General features: G+C 50.0%; 3 protein-coding genes across 5 annotated transcripts in view; 1 reads left to right on the top strand and 2 right to left on the bottom strand.

Moving 5' to 3' along the window:
• Nucleotides 1-5,014: 5,014 nt before the first annotated feature.
• Nucleotides 5,015-15,857, bottom strand: LOC102026964 (chromosome unknown open reading frame, human C2orf49). The gene is made up of 4 exons (XM_005400782.2): nucleotides 15,677-15,857; nucleotides 13,474-13,640; nucleotides 9,374-9,749; nucleotides 5,015-7,706 (listed from the first exon to the last, which is right to left on the bottom strand). Exons 1-4 carry the CDS (start codon nucleotides 15,773-15,775, stop codon nucleotides 7,650-7,652), a joined length of 699 nt encoding a protein of 232 aa, XP_005400839.1. The 5' UTR covers nucleotides 15,776-15,857; the 3' UTR covers nucleotides 5,015-7,649.
• A 232-nt stretch (nucleotides 15,858-16,089) lies between these two features.
• Nucleotides 16,090-20,209, top strand: part of Tgfbrap1 (transforming growth factor, beta receptor associated protein 1) — a 44,299-nt gene continuing 40,179 nt past the window's right edge. Inside the window, exon 1 of one of the 3 annotated variants that reach the window (XM_013522763.1) lies at nucleotides 16,090-16,408. The gene's annotated coding sequence lies outside the window, so the exon portion shown is untranslated. Of the gene's footprint in view, nucleotides 16,843-18,661; nucleotides 18,877-20,209 lie in introns of those variants that run through there. The other 2 variants (XM_005400783.2, XM_005400785.2) reach the window with 2 other exon arrangements.
• On the bottom strand, nucleotides 18,785-20,209 carry LOC106150294 (translation initiation factor IF-2-like; the record flags this gene model as incomplete). The annotated part of the gene is given in 1 exon segment (XM_013522766.1): nucleotides 18,785-20,209. A coding segment is annotated over 1 exon segment (357 nt), but the record flags the coding sequence as incomplete, so codon positions are not given.

Below are 20,209 nucleotides of genomic sequence, written 5' to 3'. Positions count from 1 at the left end.
CACAACACATCCAACTCAATAAATTTAAAATATGTGTTATATGCTTTGTGATGATTCCTGTATTTGATATTTATTTTATACTTTTGTTTGTGCTGGAGAATCAACCCAGCCCTAAGGACAGTCAGTTTAAATCTTTTCTCTCTCCGTCCAGAGAATGAACTTGTTTGATTTTCACTTCATCGTCCCAGCATCGAGAGAGACCCTGGGCACAAGTCTCCGGTCCCTGTGCTGATCGCTGCCTGGGATGGGGGATGAGGCTGTCTCCCTGAGGATGACTCCTGCCACCTCTGCCAGTGCCTCGGCCCGACGCAGGACCTGCTTCAATCACTTCCAGGTCACTGTCCCCACCTCAGGCTGGGGTGTGACTGAGGCTCTCCAAGGAGCTGCTGGCTGCCTCTGTCCCCAGCACCCCAACCTGCTCTTGTTTCCTGCCCCATGCTTCTGCTCCTGCTTGCTTCTCTCCCTCCAGGCTGCTTCTACCCCTCCTATCATGTGGGGTTGTGCTTTGCGGTCCCTGCTAATGGGCTTCGAGGCTCTGGCCACACGTTTCAGTCACCTAGGCCACAGCTGCGTATCCGCAAAGCATCAAAGAACCCTCCTGCTCTGGATTCTGGCTTTCTCTTCTGTTTTGCCTGTTGGGTCTTCACTACATTTAGGATTAAAAAAAAAAAAAAAAAATCCCACAGAAGCGCCTCTCACACTTAGGGAGTCAGAGCAAACCTTTTGCAGTAAGGTCACTCCTTACACTAAGTCGCAGCAAGCCTGTCCGGGTGGTGTCTAGCACAGGACTATAGCTATGAACACTGCATCGGTTTCCCCCATACACATTCTCCCAGGAAGATTCACTTTGATTTCGTCTATTTCAGCACCTCCATCTTTGGTTTAAATCTAAACTACATTATACATAACAAATGATATACTTAAACTTGGGGCAGTATGTAGGATATTGTAAAATTTTTCAAAGAACTAGTCTATGGCCAATCAAAACCAGGGAAGCACATGCAGTCCCTGAAGGACTGGGGGAGGGGCTCCCTTAGGGGCCGTAGAGGTGGGGACCGGATTGTAGCGCAGCTCACACCTGTGTGCTGGGGTGCAGGTGCTCTGGCTGGAGCCACCCTGAGTACCCGCTCAGGACTGTCATCAGCGGAAGCTCTGCCCTCGGGAGGACCTGAAGGACTGCCAAGCTCGGTTGAGCAGGCGCAGCGGGCATGGGGGCCGCAGGTTCAAGGCAAACCTCAGCAACGCAGCAACATGCTGAGAGCCTTCTCCAGGAGATCAATACAAGCGGGATGCGGCTCAGTGTGAAGACCCTGGGCTTAACCCACAGTAGGACTGGGAATTCAGCAGTAGAGAGGTCCTTGTCACTGCATAGGTGCCAGGGTGCTGGACACTCCATCGCATGTCACAACTACACCTGATCCAGCCATGCAGAGCACTGCGCGCAAGATCTAAGCCCAGTAAATATCCCCTGGCTGCCTTGGAAAAGCTTATCTCGTCAGCTCTACCTACTACGGCAGAAGCAGAGCAGTGTTAACTGATACAGGAATTCATCATACTGCTTTAGAAATATACTACATATAAAACCTAGCAGCACTGCCCTGGCGTCTTTGGCAACATCCACTTGCACCTGAGGACAGCGTGAACCCTCTGCCGGGCTGTTCGGACGGCCTCGAGAATAGACGTAAGGGGGATGTGGAAGGTGACCTCTAGAAACAGAGAATGAAGGCTTGGAGGGACAGCTGTCTGCTTGAAAGGAGGCCAGGGAAGGCTGAAGCGCAACTGCAGAGGCCAGCCAGCAAGCTAGTAGCGACCAGGCTTCCGATGCCCAGCCGCTGGCCCTGGACCCAAGTTACTTCTTCACAGGCAGAGATGACCCGGGGCAGGTGCCATCTCTGAATACACAGATTTCACCTGTGTGTCGCTGTGCCCGGCCGGGGGAGGCGAGCACGGAGCAGGAAGTTGTCCAGATGATGTACATGCCAAAATGTGCCTAAACTACAAAACTCGCAGAGCCAAAAATAATTAAGAATGACAAACAGAACACTTACCAAAACATGAAACAAAAGGCTGTCATTCGTGGCATCTGTAAATACTTATATAATTACAAGCAGGTGGGTAGAAACCCTTCCAGGCTCCAGGGTATCTACTGGAAGACAACCCACACCATTTCAGGTTGTTCTACAGGCTTCTAAGGGACTGACAAGCCTAACTAGCACGCTTCCTAGGCACAGAATACTCTTGCTACCCCTTCTCTAGGTATTACTGTAGCTTAGACTCAGTCCACTAGGGTTAACAAGGAGACAGGGCAAGACTCTCTCAAACGACAGGACTTAATCCCGGAAGTGGTGAAGATAAAAGGCAGAGAACTGCAGAGATGGTGTGTCACTGGCTGCAGCGCCTCCTGCCTGGGTGCGGCTGAGGCTTCTGTGAGGCCATGATGTACGCAGAGCTGTACGGCTGAGTGCTTGGCTGGCGGGTTGGGGAGGCGTCTGTTATCACTGTGGGGAGAGCGGGTCACAGGTGAGCCAGGCAGCCTAGAATGACCCGTCCGGCAGTGGCTTGCGTGGCACTGCAGGTCGGACTGGAAATCCGTGAAGGCCCACGTGTAAAGCTTGCCCCGCCATGTGGCCTGTTCAGAGGGGGGACTGGTGGCAGAGTCGAGGTCACTGGGAGTGGTCCGAGGGGACTGTGCAATGCTGGCCGCTACTCTGTTTCCTGGCCGCCGTGAGGGGGACAGTTCTGCTGAAACCCTGCCGTGGAGTGCTGCCGCATCACAGGTCTGAAAGTGCAGGGACGAGGCTGCGATGCTGAACTCCCAGCCAACTTTCCCCCTAAGTTGATTATCTTCGCTATTTTGTTACGGTGCAAACGCCTGACCAACACGATGGCTACGTGTAGAAATATTTACAGAGGTCTGAATACAGCGTTACACACACACACACACACACACACACACACAATTTCCTTGCTGCTGGCCAAGAAAGCAAAGGACCAGAACACCCCAGTAGCAATGAGTACCCCTCGTACCCAGATCTCGGTTCTTAACACTCTTCTCCATTTCAGCCAACCCAGTCCTCCTCTTGGGTATGTAGCTGATCCCAGGTCTTGGGCAAAAAATACACAAAGCGAACCTGCTGTCCTCTCCAATGTCAGGAACTTACAAGGTACTCCAAAAAGCTTCCAGGGGCCACTGACCACACAACTGGAGGGAGGAGACAGGAAGCATCAGAGTAAGTTTCCATGAGTCCATACATCAACTGCTGGATGGTCAGGGGTGGTGAACTCCAGATAATTTACGTGGACACCTGGCCCCAGAGGGGACCGTGACTGATTAAGTGACTTCCTGCCAAAAAGCACAGCATGGTATGAGAACTGTCTTCCTTGGTGAACCCTAACACTACTGCAGCCATGTGACCAAGGCTGACCTCGGAGCGGTGACATGTTCACAGTGTCCCCGAAACAGTGTGACGGAAACAGCACTCTTCCCTCGGGCCTCCCCCTAATCCACAGCCCCCATCTGCGTGCAGAAAAACAGTACTCAAATCCCAACCAAGGGAAGTTAAGCCTGACCAGTGCCCCCCAACGCTGTCAACTCCAACACAAGGGAGACCACAGCTGAAGGGCCGGAGACGTGCTAGCTACAGTGGCACTGTGGGTCAGCTCCCGGAACACAGAAGAGCGAAGTCAAACCTACGTAGGTGCAAATGAAAATACAGGCTTTAATTAGCAATGGCGTATCAGTATTGATTCATTTAAAACAATGTGCCATAGTAAGTACATTACTAGGGAAACTAGGTGTGAGGGTGCATGAAAATTCTCTGTACTACCCTGGCAATTTTTCTATAACTATAAAACTGCCCTAAAATGTTTATTACTAAAAAGTTTAAACCAGGCATGGTGGGACACACCTGTATCCCAACACTCTGGAAGGCTGAGGTGGGATGATTCCAAGTTTGAGTCTAGCCCGGGCAACTTTGCTATCAAGACCTTCTCTTCTGGTCAGGTGTGCTAGCGCACACCTGCAGTCCCAGGAGGCCAAGGCCAGCGGAGCGCCTCAAATTCAAGGCCAGCCTGGGCTACACAGCGAGTTCAAGGACAGCCTGATGCCCACAGCGGGACCCTGCTTCAAAAAACAGAAAAAAAAGAAGTGTCTCACATTTGTTGAAAAGGTCTGCAGTGGTGAGGGATAGGGAAGGCAGGGTGCCACCGTGCCAACACACAGGACAGCCTTCTCTCAGGGAGGAAGCGCTTCTGGGGCTCAGCTGCGCAAGTTTTCATCCAGGGCTGGTCTGGCCCCCTGCTCTGGGGCTGCGGAGAGGCAGGTGTGGGGAGCAGGAAGACCTGTTGCCTGCGGCACCATCATCAGGCTGGGGTCCCCACCTCCCCTCAGGGGCAGCCCCATGGCCTGTAGCGGCACTGCAGGGTTATGCAGTGGGACCAGGCCTTCTACTCGGGGCCCTCCAGGGTGCTGAAATCCGGACCGTGGCCTGCGCAGGTGACGGACAGGGCTGCGCTTGGGAACAGCAGCATGGAGAGGGCTTCCCCCACCAAGGGAGCACAGCTGCAGAGCCTTCGGTAGGACAACGCCCTGCAGGGGTGTGGGGTCAGACTCCTCTAGGCAGATGCTGTCTCCACGACCTCAGTGGATGGCCTGTCAGTGGCTTTCGCCACTGCGCACCCTCTGGCAGCCTTGAGACGAGCCTGCGGTTCCAAGTGGGGCAGAGCTGACCACCTGGGTCTTTTCCAGGGGCTTCACTGAAGGAAATGAGGCACCTGACACTGCTCTCTTCCTCCAGGGCGTACTGGTCACACATCTGTCCCACAACAGCAACACCAGGTCCTCTGCCGCCCCACGACATCCTCACGCCAGACCACTTGTGCAGGGGCTGCCTATTCCCGGCCACCCAGGCCGAGAGGCCAACGACAAGCACACTTCTGACAGGGTTCGCGGACGGAAACAGGCCGAGCGCCAGGGTATCTGCCCACTGGACCTTTTAAAGCATGACAGACCTACTGAGATCATTTTACTCAGCTTTATTTAAATAAGGATAAAGCTACTTAAAAGACTTTTTACATACAAAAATGTACATTACAAGGTCAAACTTTTCTGTACCGAGTTACAAAACTTACACAAGCGTTTAATAAAAGAGCACACTTAAAAACATCTGACCGTCTGGAAGCCTCTGAAAGCACTGAAGCGCCATGTAGTAAAGAGGATGCTCTTACGTACACATGTGACTTGATCTACTGGCAGTTACTTAATGTAAGTTTTAAAAGTCATTGCTATTGAATGAGTCTCTAGATCAGTTTTAGAATCATCTCTCAAAACTTAAGTCAACCAAAATATAATTTCAAATAAAAACTCCAATTCTGAAGATTTCTAATACTTGCAGATGTATCACAGCCTCACAGTTGCAGTAAGCCAACTCCCCCAATGCCTGGCAGCTGTCCCTTCTGGAAGGCTCGCAGCTGTGACAGCCACCGGCAAGGTCTCGAGACATGGCAATCAAGGCAGCCCCGGACCCACATGAGGCCCGGGTCAGTGCAGCTCAGCCTGTGGAATGCACAGGCCCAGCAATACGCCCTGCCACCCGAAGCCTCTGCGCCGGCTCTGCAGGGGAGGGTACAGGACAGAAGGAATTCTATGGGGAGGAGGGGCAGGAGGAGAAGCAGGAGAGGAGCAGAGCGAGGCTCACTGCGCCCGCATGCCAGTCGCCTGCCGCCAGGATGAAAGCTGAGTTACTAGAGCGCAGTCAAGAGCAACAGCAGCAGCCCATCGAAGCTGCCGCTCCAGGCCCGTCCCTGCGCGGTTCGAAGCAAAGCAAACGTCATTTCCAGACCTAGGACCCCGAGGCCCCAGCCAGGTCCCCTGCAGGGCCACCCCGGGTGCTGGGGCCACGTGTGGCGGTGGCTCGGCGCGCTGCCGGCCAAGCTCCAGACAGCCCCGGGAGACGCTGCGCTAGGAGCCTGGACTCTGAGATTTGTAATATGAACTTCAATTTGAAGCAACAGTGTTACACAGTTCAGCTGTTATTACCAACCTACTCTGTAAGTTAAATGTACAAATTAAAAATTAATTTCACTGAGTAACTAAAAGTAAGTTCCCACTGACTGAAAATCGTCACGTGGCTAACTCTCTCTTAACTAAGAGAGAAATACAGGTGGCAGCAGAGGGGCCAACTGAACAGAAAATAGAGTCTGTCATTCTGCCCTAAAATCTGCACTTTCTCAGCTTCCCATAACCCACACCCGTAAGATCAGAATGCCATCAGCCCTGCAGGTAACAATGTGTTTCAAACTGTACCATAAACCCAAAGTGTACATAAGCTTAGCATGAGTCAATTCTGTCTGACGTATACATATTTAGCCTGGAAAAAGGTAGAGTGATCAAAACTATGGTCTTGACATAGTACTTACCTACAAGGCTGAATTAATTTTTAGTAAAGACATTAAATAGCTCAACAAAAATGCTTATTTTAACAAATCAAGAGGAGTAACAGTCCTCTCAAACGTACTGAAAAAGGCCAACCCCAGTTAAAGATCAATCATACACAGAAGAAAGTATAATGCAGTGGTGGCGAACCCATGGCACTCGTGCTACAGCATGCTGTTTGTTATCACTATCACTGATCTGCCATCTTGGCTACAAATACCCAGCAGAAAAGCAGCCACCAGAACCCGCAACTACAATGTAAATGCCATCTTGTCACCGACTCCCAGGTTAGAGTGGCAACACCACTCACAAAAATAAAGATCTCTGCGGATGGTCCCCAGGGTTGGCCCCGCCCGCTGCCCCTGCGCTCACAGCCTCCTCGGAGCACAGGGATCCCTCACTGCCCTCCCAGGCTCCCCTACCTTTCCCGCGTCCGACTCACACTTTTCCTCTCAGCTTCCAGTATGGGGGCCTCGCCCGAAGACTTTTAAATCAACTTCATTTTTAAAGATGAAGCTCCTAGCAGGGAGTCTCGGCTGAATGAACACAGCCCACACTGCTGGTGAAGAGCAACCCGGGTGACGGCTGTGGACCAGCAGCTCGTCCAGGGCCAGGGCTCCCGTCTCTCATCCTGCCGGGGTCAGGGAAGGAGCAGCAGCAAGCACGGGCTTCCTCCACCCTCCACAGGAACGAGCAGGCCAGGAAATGGAGGACAGCGCTGTTCTCCCAGCACTGGGAACCCTCCTGGCGGGGCAACCACCTCTGTCATGGTGAGCCCCAGGGCACGAGTGTGGAGAGATCTGCTAAGATACTGACACGAGCTGTTGCGGGGTTCTGTTTGAACGAAGCACTTAACAAAAATGGTGAACCAGGAAAATACTGGAATTAAAAAAAACCTGAACTGTCCCCAAAGACTGAAAGACTAAGGAGAATAATTCCTAAGAGTCATCAGATGTTTTATGCCATACCTGCAGCTCAGAACTGGACCAGGACAATATAACTGTCATATATGGCGCCATTATTTTAAAAACAAATGCTTTCCTACTCAAGGGAAGATAAAAGGAAGGAAGGAGAGAAGGAAGGGCACTGCTTTTAACCCACTTTAAACTTCTTAAGAAAATCCAACAATAATCAGTATCTGTAAATACTGTCAGTAGACGTGAACTTATCTGAAACCTACAGTTACAGCTGCATTTACATTTCTGGACACTTTCCTTCAGGGCCATGTGACATGCTGTATCTTCCTCTTCGTTTCTGGCGGCTTCAGGTTGTTCTAAAAGACATGAGCAGAATCCAGTTTACACTTGTCATACCGCAGGCACTGCCGACGCTCACTGCTCCAGCGCAGATGACACTGCTGCCCCCTACTGGGACGGGATTCAGGTCGGGCCAAGAAGTGGCCAGTGGGCTCGCAGCTCTGACGCATGCACGCATGCACGGTAGGGTAACTTAGAGCATGCAGAGCCCTTCCTGTTCGGCCTGCTCAGAACTGGGGAGTGAGGAGTGCAGAGGTGGCAGAGGAGGCTCTAGCTTCTGTTCCAGGCTCTGGCTCCACCTGCGGAGCTAATGGGCAGTGCTGAGACCCTGCCTTCTCCAGCCCTGTCCCCTCCACCTGCCCTGGGCATCTCCCCCACAACTCACATTCAATGTCAGTGGCACAGAAACATTAACAGTATGAGAAGATGTCCGTCTGTCTGTCTCACACCTGAGCGAGTCCAATTCCCTCAAATTGAGAAACGCTCTTCAGGAGCCTGGGGGAGGCTCCCTCCTTCCACCTTGGCATCTACAACACGGCTTTTCTCCCCCAGCTTTCACCCCATCGTCTCCTTGCTGCCCCACGAAGATGCTGAGATAAGCACCGAAGCAGCTTGTGCCTAGTGCGTGCCTAGGTGCGTGCCTGGGACCAGACAGAGCTGAACTCACGCCTCGGTCTGGGCATCCACTACCTCCAGAGCCCCAACAAGCTCCCTGAACCCTTCAAGCTTCTTCTGGCTGGTCTCCGAAGTGAGTAACAACAGTGCCCACTCCCTAGGATGGCCGAAAGGATTCAAAGAACTAAATGCAAGGAAACGGCCAGGCAGCTTCCTTCTTCCAGGGTCTCCAATTTCAGAACGTCTGTACTACCGACATAAACTAGACGGGGACAGAGTCAATCTACTAGGGAGTAACACTTACGAAGTTGAAAGGGCCTCAAAGTACATGCATGTTCCTAAGGAGCCTAAGGGCCAAAAACACCTTTAATATGTGGCAGTGCAGAAGTACCTCCCCTATTAAATGCTGACTAAACCGTGCGACTGAACTAGGTAACTGGCCAACAGATGGGTTCCAAGCATCCAAACGCACCGATGCAGCAGAGCATGCCACAGACCCACACTTCCCACTCTCCCAAGCCAGGCGGAGAGGAAGAGACCTGAGAGATCTGGGGTGCACACAGATTTCACATCAAGGCACAGAGGCTACTTCATCAACGCTTCTGAATGTCACTTAAAAAAGGAATTACTCTTTTCAGTTACAAGAGAGAAGGAACTATAATGAGAACTCTAGGATAATTACTTCCACCTGAAGCAATTTTGAAGTCAAAATGGAGTGGACTACAAAAACATCATCGTGGATTTTACAATTCCAGGGTTCAAATGAGCAATAAAAAATGAGCACTAAAATGTAAGAGTCAGACTGGTGGGGTGCTACATGCTTGTAATCCCAGTACTCTGGGAGGCTGAGGCAGGAGGATGACAAATTCAAGGCCAGACTGAGCAAGTTAGTGACTCACTGTGACCCTGCCTTAAAATTTAAAAAATTTTAAAAAGCCAGAGGCACTGGCTTCCATCCCCAGTACCAAAAAAACATAGTACTCCAGACTATGCCAGGGTCCCAGAGAGGAGGAGCAGCACTGGGCCACTCCTCCACACCACTCGCTAGCACGGAACCCCAGAAACTCACCGGGGCCTCTGTGTCCTCTTTGGGAGCAGCGCGCTTTAACTTCACAGGTGTAGTTCCAACAGGAGACAAGGGCGGCGACTTCACAGGGCCAGGTGGGCTTTTCCTATGTGTTAAGTCATGGTTCTGTTTAGTGTCACTATCACTGTGTTCTACTTTATCATTGGTAAGCAAAGTGGAAGACAAAATCAGGGGCGAGACGCTTGAGGAGGAATTGGGTAATTTTCGAAAGGGGTCACTGGCAGCGCCTGCTCGAAGCAGCGGCTTGAGACGATCGTGGTCTCCGTTCTCCGTCCTCTTCACTTTTATGCTTGTACTAGTCGAGCTTCCATCAAACACAATGAGGGGCCTTTTCCTTAGCCCATCCACAGTGCCACCCCTGAAATCAAAGAGATGTGCTCTTGAAAATACCTCTGGGGACGGCAAAACAGTTCACTGGAATCCAGTTAAAAACAACAGCCAAAAAACCTACTTGAGAAGGCTGTTTTAAGTGGGATTCTTGGAAATGAAATTTTCCAAGCTTACTCTTTTAAAAGAATTAATTTTCCACTGCTTTCTACTGAAGTGTAAAATATTTATAAGAAATCCAGTTAGCTAATTTAATGTACATGCAAGATGTGAGTATTCTTCAAACATTAATTAGCCACCTGACCCTAGAACTTCAAATAGATTTCTAGGTAACAACAATGAATTGCTGGCTTCCTGGCAGGGTTATCCTGGCCACACAATCATAATCAGGTGTTATTTTGAATGGCAAACTATAAAACTATAGCAAGAGGCAGTCTACAAAAGAGGCAGAACCCTCTATTCCAGTTACCAAGAGTGTTCAAGGGTAATACATTTTCTACACTAACTATAACTGTAACATTTACCCAACTCTAATTGCTAAAGATTTGTGAGTCTTCTATGTTCAGCTTCTGAAAATCTAATTTCCATTTTTATCCAACCACCCATCCAACTATTAACTATCCATCTACTTCTGCAATGCAGCGCATTAAACCCAGAGCCTCTGTATTGCGCTACATGCCCAGTTCTTTTTATTTTGACTCAGGCTGGGTATGAGAATCACAAGTTCAAGCTCAGTCCAGGCAACATAAAAAGGCTGGGGTGCAGCTCAGTATGAAGGCTCTGGGTCCAATCCCCAGTATCACAAAAGGGAAGGATATGCAATACAATTTAGGTCTGTGAAAACTAACACACAGCCTGTCCTTAAATGTAACCACCAAGCTAAAAGGATGTTTAATCTGAACCAAAATATGTTCCTGATCCACACAGACTATTGAAGATGACAATATGTAATGTAACAACCACTGTTAATTCCTATCCTTTTGTTCTGAAACCCTGTATCATTTTTACTGTTTTAGCTTTGTTTTGTTTTTTTTCTATATTGCTGCTATTTTTGCTATTGTTTTTGCATTCATTTTCCAAAAGACAAAGAGCATGCAATGAGCATCCTATCTTCTCAGCCTTGGGGAATATTCTCAGTTGTGAGTTTTTCTTTGAAACCAGAGATTAACACCACTAGTCGGAGGTTATGTATTCCTCTGTACCCAGCCCTCTACCCTGTCTTCTCCCACTGGCTCCAATGTATCACCCAGAACAGCGCCCCACAAATAGAGGCCCCCAAAGAAAGCACATAGCACCCATCTGTGGTAACACAGACAGAGGCAAAGAGACAACTTCCGTACTCAATGATCTCAGAACACTCTGTCCTTATTAACTAGCCACGACACTGATCAAGTAATACCCAACCTTCTTTCAAAAAGCATGGCCGGGCACGGTAGCGCACACCTGTAATCCCAGCACTTGGGAGGCTGAGGAAGGAGTATAATTTTGAGTTCGAGGCTAGCCTGGGCTACAAAGTGAGCTCAAGGTCAGCCTGAACTGCGCAGCAAGACCCCGTCTCAGGAAAAAAAAAAAAAAAAAAGCAAAGCCACTGGCATGTGGTTTTATGAACAACCTTCTGAAATTTATAAAAATTTTCATCTGTGTACCTGAAACTAGCTGACAGGATCCTTGCTTCTGCATTATTCAAAGACCTTAGGGTCTTACCTGTCATCTTTTCTCCAGAGTTCAGCAAATCCCATTGGTTCTACCTCAAATACATACAGACCTCAACCTATCAAATTCACCCCCTTAGTGCAAGCGGCCACTATGTACTGCAGGGATGACCACAGGGCCTCCTGACTGGCTCTAGCGCCTCCACCTTGCAGCATTCTCACCTTGAACCTCTCAGGGGCGGTCACAGTGGTCCTGTTAAAATGGCATCTGGCTGAAGACCCTCTAGTGGTTTCTCAGAGCAAAGCCAAAGCTCTTGAAGAACGTGCCAGCCCACCAAATATACCCTCCCATCCCAGGTACAGCCCTTACGTCCTACTCCCTCTACTCCCGCCCAGCGGCCACTCTGCTACTCCTGGTAGTGGTGTGATCACAGAGTACACTGAACGCACAAACAGAACTTAAGACTTGCTACAGTAGAAGACACACTGCCGTCAGCCCCTCTCACATACCCCTCTTTTCTTACAACACACTTATCTAACCATTTCGGCCACTTTCAGAAACAGTTTAGAAGTCCTCTTTCACGAGGCTTTTTGTGGCTGGCACAACGTCCTGAATCACTTCAAAACATTTCGAGTAATTCCTGTCAGATAAAAGAATTACAGGCCTCCTGTCTGTGGAGGACCACCTGGACAACTCTCCTCGAAAGAAGAGCATTTTGCCTAAACCTGGCTGTTTCCGTGTCCTGATGTGTGCACAGCTGGCTTGGGACACTGCAAATGGGTCTAGCTGAGTGCTGATGTGTGGTCTCTGAAGCAGCCTGACCGGTCAGTGAAGCCCCGCCTCCAGCTCCCCCACAGTATGTGTGAGTGCCCTTGCCCACATCGAAGGTGAAGCACTGACCCCGAAACTTTAGATACTGCCTCCAGCTGTTACGCAGATTACTCTTTTTGCATATCCTGCTCTCTGCAGATTGCAGAGGTGATTTCAGGCCTCTGACCAGCCCGGCTCACAGTACTCACATACTTCCCACCACAGCCACACTTACCTCTGAGCCACTCCCCTCCTCCTCATTTAATAAAACCTGGGCTGGGCGCTGGGCTGAGGACTGTGTCTCAGTCAGCCGTTACTCTGCCCCGACTCAGGGCCCCTCGGGTCCCCACGACTACAGACACGCCGTAGTGTCTCTGTTCTTGCCACACGTCACACCGAAGTGGCAGTTTGGAATTAACTTATGAGAATCCCACTAACTTTCCCACAGGGTTACAAACGTGGATGCCTCTGGACTCTGGTGAGGTCTAGAAGGGTTTTCTGTACTCATCCACCTTATTCACCAGATCTGGCACCCTGTGACTTACAGCTCTTCCCCAAAGTCAAAATGAGCAGGAAAGGTGCTTCAGAGCTTCACTATGCACTGCAGGCTGGCCCTGAACTTACTTTGTAGCGGAGGCTGGCCTCAATCTCACAATGAGCCTCCTGCCTCAGCCTCCTAAATGCTGGGATTACGGGCATGAGCCACCATGCACAGCTAAAGGTACATGTTTGATTCTGGAAATCCAGGCAGCCTAATAGCACAACTAAAGATACTCAAGAAAAAGGATTTCCGAAACTTTGTAAGTAGCAAGCATAATGGGATTAAGTGTGTTGGGGGGATGTTTTGAGGGGAATTAGTAGTAATGTGTAACAGTAACACATTTTAAAAATTTAAGCCAGTCAGCATTATGAGTGATCACACCTCACCTGCGACAGGCGGCACACTCCTGCCCGCACTCCTGTACTGTGCTGGGATGCAAGCTTGCTCTCTCTTTCCTACAGGCCTCTCCCCTGAAATGTCACTTCTCAGTAAAGTTGCTCCTGGCCACTCTGCCAAAAACTAATTCTTCATGCTTTGCCTTTAGCATCTTTCACTATGTAACATACCATACACTTAACTTTTAAGGCGCTTCTCTCACGTGAGCAGGGAATTTTATTCACCGCTATAACCACAGTGTCTCATGTCAGTAAATAGTCAGCTGAATGATTTTTTTAACTTAAGTTTAGCTGGGAAAACACAAAACTGTTCAGTCATGTAAGACAGAATAAAAACTAGCACCATCACAAAGTACCTTTTAGGCTCATTTTTTATCTCATGCTGTTCTCTCTTCTTTTCCATCATTTTCCCCCATCTATTCTTTGGCAGTTCCCTCTGAGGCAATGGTATGGCGTGCTGGACATAAAGATCCGTCAGATTGTCTTTGTTTATTCTTACATCTTTTTCAACAGCTATGTTCTTCTGCAGAGAAGGAAACAAAAAAGTTTATTTCCAAACATCTTTCATTTTAATAACTACCTACCTAAAATGGTAAAACATTATTTAAACAATAAATTATAAAACCATTCTCACAATCATACGTGCACCTAAAGCCCCATAAGTTACTTTTTTTTTTTTTTTTTTGAGACATGGTTGCACTGTGCAGTTCAGACTGGCCTTGAGCTCACTTTGTAGCCCAGGCTGGTCTCGAACTCCCAAGGATCCTCCTGCCTCAGCCTCCCGAGTGCTGGGATTACAGGCGTGCACCATCATGCCTGGCTGTAAGTTACTTTAAATGTGGTATTACAGTCAGGTTAAAGCCTGTAAATACTGAGTTCAGCCTCAACTGAAAGATAATGGTCACATATCCTTACTGTCACAAGGTCTGCTACAAACAACTGCTGGGACAATATTCCAGGCATGAAGACATTTCTAATAACATCAGCTATTGAGAACTAAAAACAGAGGCCTGCCTGGGGAAAACACACAAAACAATGCTAGTAATTACTCCATTCTGCCAATAAGCTTCCTTGGGTGTCATTATTATGATCAGATTGGTGAGACGGAGTCCCAGGTGTAGCCCTACATGCTGTGTGTTATTTTTATGTTTTCCTAATGCAGTGCCTTTTTGTCTTGCTTTGTTGCTAGGAACCGAACCCAGGGCCTCAGGTGCACTAAGTATGTGCTCTTCCACTGAGCCCCCACGTGCTTCCTAAGGCTGGCTACCACAGTGTCAAACAGTCCGGCAGAAGGAGCCTGCAGCCCCTGCCCAGGATGGTGACAGCAGCTCACCAGAACAGCCTGTCCTCACCTGGGTTCTCCTGCTCCCTTCATGTAGCTTTCCATTACTGCTGACCACCCATATCTAAACAACCTCGCTTCCTAAAATGCATTCCCGACACATAGAAGACATGTAGGATGAGCGCAGGGATAATTATAGAGGCAGCCTGGACTCAGGAGGTAGAAACAAGAATGAAAAAGATAAGCTTTTCAACTTCAGTTCAGAAAGGCTGGAAAAGGCTGCCCTGTGATAAACTCAACCCTCCCTGTTTAAGAAATTTAGAAGTGGTCCTAAAAGTGCAGTCCCTGGACCAGCAGCAAGAACTGGTTAAAACTGCAAATTTTCAGTCCACATCCCAAATCTACGAAGAACCTGAAGATGAGCTCCGCGATTTCTTTTAAAAGTCTAGGGGCTGGGGATTTAGCTCAGCGGCACAGCGCCTGCCTGCTAAGTGCAAGGTTGTGAGTTCGATTACTGATACCGGAAAAAAACAAAACAAAACAAAAGTCCACGGCTGGTACTCAGAGGGCTTTACAGTTTGAGAGTCTCAAATGAAAGGTCCTTACTAAAATAACGTATTTAGCGGGACAGCTTCAAGAAATTAGAAGAATGCAGTACCGCGGGGGAAACACATGGAAAACTGCGAAACAGGCTACATAAACCCTAAGGAAAACTTTCCGTAAACTGTTCACTTTAAACACCACTTCTTTCCTCACTGCTAACCTATTTTCAGAGGCCACGCCAGCTGCAAAGGCCAAATATTACACGGAGAGCCGGGAAGCCTGAATTTTGCGCTAGCGCACCACGTACACAGCACGTAGGGCCCTAAACGAGCCACTGCACCCTCTGGGGCTCAGTTTCCAGAGCCGAGGTGCGGGCGAGGGCGGAACGAAGAGCTCTCGGTGGCTTCCCAGCCCCGGCGGTCCCGACGACCTCCTCGCCCAGTCCCTGCCCGCCCCGGCGCTCGCCTACCCGCAGCCCGCGGACTCCCCTGCGACCCCTCTCCGGCGCACTGAGGGCCCCGCCAGCTCAGGCCTACTTCGCAGGGTTCCTGAGACTCAGGACCGCCTCTTCTCCGGGCGGAGCCGAGGAAGGACCGCCTGGCCCTGGGCCGAGCGCACCAGCCCGGCGGGAGGTGGGACGGCGGCGGGGAGCCGGTCGTCACCGAGGGCCACTCGGGGCGAGCCTCCCCCGGCAGGCCGCCCGCCTTCCCTCCCTCCCTCCGCCGGCGCCCGACCTGCTCCAGAGTGAGAAGAAGGAACTCCTGGGACAGCAGTTCCGGGTGCAGCAGCAGCTCCGAGTCTGTGCAGCTGCGTCCGCCCACGTCCCCCGCCATCGTCGTCGCCAGGAGACCCCCGGCCGGCTACCCACAAGGCTCCGCGAGGAAGCGTCCCGGAAGTGACGTAACGAACGGACGCCCGTGTGTATCGTCACTCTGCTGCGCCGCGCGTCCTGCCACGCCTTCCACGGGCGGTGCCCGCTGGCCAATGACAAATCGAAAGAAAGGGACGTGCACCGGAGAGATGAATGGCGCGTCAAGCCTCGCGGGAAGAGGGCAGAGCGAAGTTCACTCTGCGGCCACCATTGGGCGCGCCTCCTGTGACGTCCAATGGCAGAGGCACAGGGATTGCCGGGTTAGCCGACGCGGAAGAGCGCGCACACGTGACCCCAGGTGGGGCGCTGGTCGCGTCGGGAGTTATCTTACTCTTCTCTTTTAACTTCTTCATCTTTTTACCCCCGATCGTGTGTAACGCAAGTGCAATAAGACCAGAGAAGATTTCATTAATTCCCCAGACGCCAGCGCTTGAGACTTCTTAAGCACTCAAGTACCAGATGCCTGAAATGACTCTGAACTAACCAGCTCCGGAGTGCAATGATAACCGGCTGCCATGCGCCGGGAGCGACAGCCGGACGTCTGTTAGACTTTTCTGGTTGACATGGAGTAGCTCATGCCTCCCCGCCTTACGAGGTACATATTGCTAGAATGCTGCTTCGATGAAGACGCTGAGGCGCGGGGAGGATCGTTTGCTCAAAATCACAGAATGAGGAAAAGGCAAGACTAAGAGCCGAGTCACTTTCTCGACACAATAATTGCGATAACCGTTTTGTCACCGGACAGGGTCCGAGGAGGGTCCAAAACTGAGATACAAACCAAACCCACCGTACCTATAGAATGTTTGCAGGTTCGCTGACCCCTGTCTGGAAAAAAGAATTCTTAGAACTGGTCAGAAGGAAGCACGGAGATTTATCAGGAAGAGGTTAAATGGTGAACGCTCAGACATTGTGCAGGCTCTCAAGAGAGGAGGGGTCCCTTACTTCCTCGAACTGGGATCATTTATGTTTTTCTTGGGGGAGGGCATAATAGAAGGCCCACCCCCCAGAGGGTACTGGCCCATATTACAGGTATGAACCGAGCTTTTTTCGTTGTTGTTTTGTTTTTGTCTTTTAGATGGATAATTTAAGGATTCTTCGAATTCTCTTAACCTGTTCGCATTTTATGATGAGGTGCCTGCTCCTTCCTTTCTCAGTGAAGCCTGTTTATGGACATCAGTGTTCTGAGGAATTTTGGATGTGGTGGGTGTGGAAGGAAAGGAGCCTAGATTTAAGCGGGGGAATGTGGATGTGGATCACCTTGGGTGACTTTAATGGGTCACAGAAATTAGTCTTCTTAACAGTACAATTTTTTTGGTTACGATTTCCTTGTCTCTTTTGTTTCTTCTACCTGACTCAGTTACTAGTTTAAACGGGTTATTGTAGGTGTAACTATGGTCCAATTTCTAGTAATTAGTCCACTAAAAATTCCTGCTGCCTCTCTGATTCTTCATGGGAGAGCTACATATCCCCAATGCTTTTGCAGATTTAAAGATACACTTACCGATATATTCTCAGTGTTTACTTTCTGCCTCTTCTTTGACATATCATGCTATTGGAAATTATGGCATTGTCTACAAAAATGTGAAGAATGCTAACAATACCAGAAGATAAACCTTGATGACTCATGGAAAATAAGTGAGATGCTAAATCAAAAAGACAAGTAAATCTGAGAGATGATTCTTGTGTGGTGCTCTGTGTGTAGAAACTGAACTTCAGAGCTGGGAGAGAACTTAAAAGTTACTCAGTCCTAAAATTTTTTTTTAAAAACCCAAAACTAATCAGTCCTGTTCTTTTGTTTTAGTATTGAGGGGGCTGATCTGAAAGAGATTAAATGATTTGCCCCAGATTGATCATGGGCTGAAAACTGAGCAGACGACACAAGCTTGAAGTGTATTGGCATCATGGTATTAACATTAGGACATTCCATATCCCAACATCTGAGGGTTTCACACACAGTGGTGAAGTTAGCATGATTGGGGTGTGTCTCCATCTCCCTCCTCGGGAAGCAGCTATCCTGGCGGGAGCCTGGCTTGAAAGCAGACCTCACTTCCGATTGTTTTCTACTTCACAGAGACCTTGGGTGAATTCATCCCTGAGCCTTCATCCTCAGAGAAGTGCTGCACTAGTACCTTCTGTGGAGAGTGAGTGGTCAGAGTAGGGAGTATGTAACGCTTGCACAGAGTGGGTGCTTAAGAACTAGCACGTGGTTTCTGGAGGGGGTTTGGCCGTAGGAGGCAGCCTAGGGAAAGGGCAGGCTTTGGAGCGGCCCGCCTCTCACTCTCACACAGAACAAGCGCTTCTGCTCACCTCTCTGCAGCGCCCTCCGCTCTGCAATGAAATGATAATGCTAGTCAGGCTGGGAGCTGAAATGTCAAATGCCTCTCCGCTTGCTTTTCCTGGAAACGTGTTAGAGAGTTTTGGTGGTCATTAAAGGGTGCAGCGGTAGGATGGTGGTGTAGGAGGCAAACTAACAGTGTGAGAGTATGGTTCAAGCCTGTGTTGTACTCTTTTTCCCTGGGTTTTTCTGGACCAGTCACATAACCTGAGGCCTCAGACTCTTCATCTGCCGAAATGTTTTGTGGCAGCTAAGAGCTGCCTTTTTCTCTCCCTGCTGCAAGCCTCTCCTTGCTTAAAGCTACTGATACTATTCTAGATACCTCTGAAGCAAGAATGTCAGGATAGAGGGAGTTTTTATTTGAGGTTAAAACAAAATGATCAAGATTCAGAAAGCACGGCTCTGTCCCGCTTCTGAGGAAGGAGGAATGGTAATGCTTTGCCTTCCTGGGCAGAGCGGAGTCCGAGAGTTTGCAGTTTTCTGACTCTGTTTTGCTCCACACTCCTGGTTTAGGAAATCAGTGAGGAGGCGCAGGCAGTTGGATTTTCAAAAGTTCTGGGTGACACTTCAGGTCCATCCGGGCAGCAGGGCTGCCTTGGAGACTTCAGCCACATCTCACGGCCAGGAAGTCACACAGCGCATAAGCCTGAAGCTAAAGACCAATATCCAAACACCAGAGTGGACAAAGAACATCTTGGAATTCCTGTGGACCAGTTATCCCAGGACTGGTGAGGCTCCAACCCTTCCAGCCTTGGCACAGCCCTGGGGGGGGGGGGGGCTCCTGGTGACAGGATTGTTGTCATTGCAGAGGAATGGGCCTTCAAATAGAAAGAAGCTTCAGGTTAAAAAAAAAAAAAATTCTGTTTGTTGCACATTTGAGTTTATAGCCAAGTTTATTCCTGCCATGGTGTTGTCTGCCAGGGTTATTTAGTAACCAGAAGGTGCTCTCCATTCTAAGCTAAATAGGGTGAGAATTTACTCACTAATGTCATTTGCTTGGTGGCTATGGTTGACAAAAATAGAGCTAAGAAACCATCCAACACTGTGATTCCTGGTGTCACCTGGCCGGTGGTGAGTTCCTCAGGTCAGGCTCCCTGTTTCTCTGGAGTTTCCCACCTGGTGTCCTAGTCGGCATGTACTTAATAGGAGCTCAGGATATGTTTATGGAGTGAATACGTCATAAACAAAGCATATACTGAGGCTGCTGTGTACTATCCTCTCCTTGATAGTGATGTGTAAGATACTGTGTTGCAAATAATTGTCACTGTCAAAAATATGCCTGTGCTTAAATTAAGGAGCTTCCAAGTGAAGAGCACAGCAACTTCTTTGCTTCCTTTCCTTCCAAAAATGACACCCAGCCATGCCCCTGTGTGCTCCTAGAGTGCTTACATTCTCCGAGTGGGAAGTCCCTCCGGGGTCGGGTATACACGACCTGTGCCAGCGCTGCATTTGGTCCGCTGTGCTCAAGCCTAACATGGAAATGTGGATTCTGGGCCCCACCGGCCCTGGGTGAGTTGGTGACATGTCGCACTCTGGAGAGCGGGTCACAGACCTGGGCTGGCTTTGCCAGGTGCCTTCCGGCTCAGGGACTCCACTCACTGTGGGGCTCGCGGCGACACTGGTTCCACTGAGTCCCCTTGAAGCACCATCTCCGCTCAAGCAGGGGCAGGACAGGCCGCACCAAGAGGCATGCTTGGTGGATCCTTACCTTGTGTGTTTTCCTTCTGAAATTGAGGAGGACAGAGAGGAGTCATGTCCGCCTCCAGGCTGGGGGTAGCCCGCGTTAGGGGAGCGCAGGGCAGGGAGGGAGCGAGGACAGCTCCCGAAGTCCCGGAGGGCGCGGACCCCGGGCTCTGGGCCCGCTAGCATCTGCACGGCAGTTCTCGGGGAGCTTCCGACACTTCGATCATGAAAATCGGACTGACTAAAGGGGGTCTCGGGTTCCAGGTAACCTAGGTTTCTTCCTGGGGAGCGGCCCGCGGTCTTTCCACGCGCTGCCCACGTCCGCTCGATGCAGCCCCCTTCGGCGCGCGAGGGGGCCCCGACCTCCCCAGCCGCCCG

The sequence above is a fragment of the Chinchilla lanigera genome, unplaced genomic scaffold (assembly GCF_000276665.1).
Source record: "Chinchilla lanigera isolate Chin_1 unplaced genomic scaffold, ChiLan1.0 scaffold00069, whole genome shotgun sequence".
Classification (NCBI taxonomy): Eukaryota; Metazoa; Chordata; class Mammalia; order Rodentia; family Chinchillidae; genus Chinchilla; species Chinchilla lanigera.
This window is presented reverse-complemented; position numbering and strand designations above follow the sequence as displayed.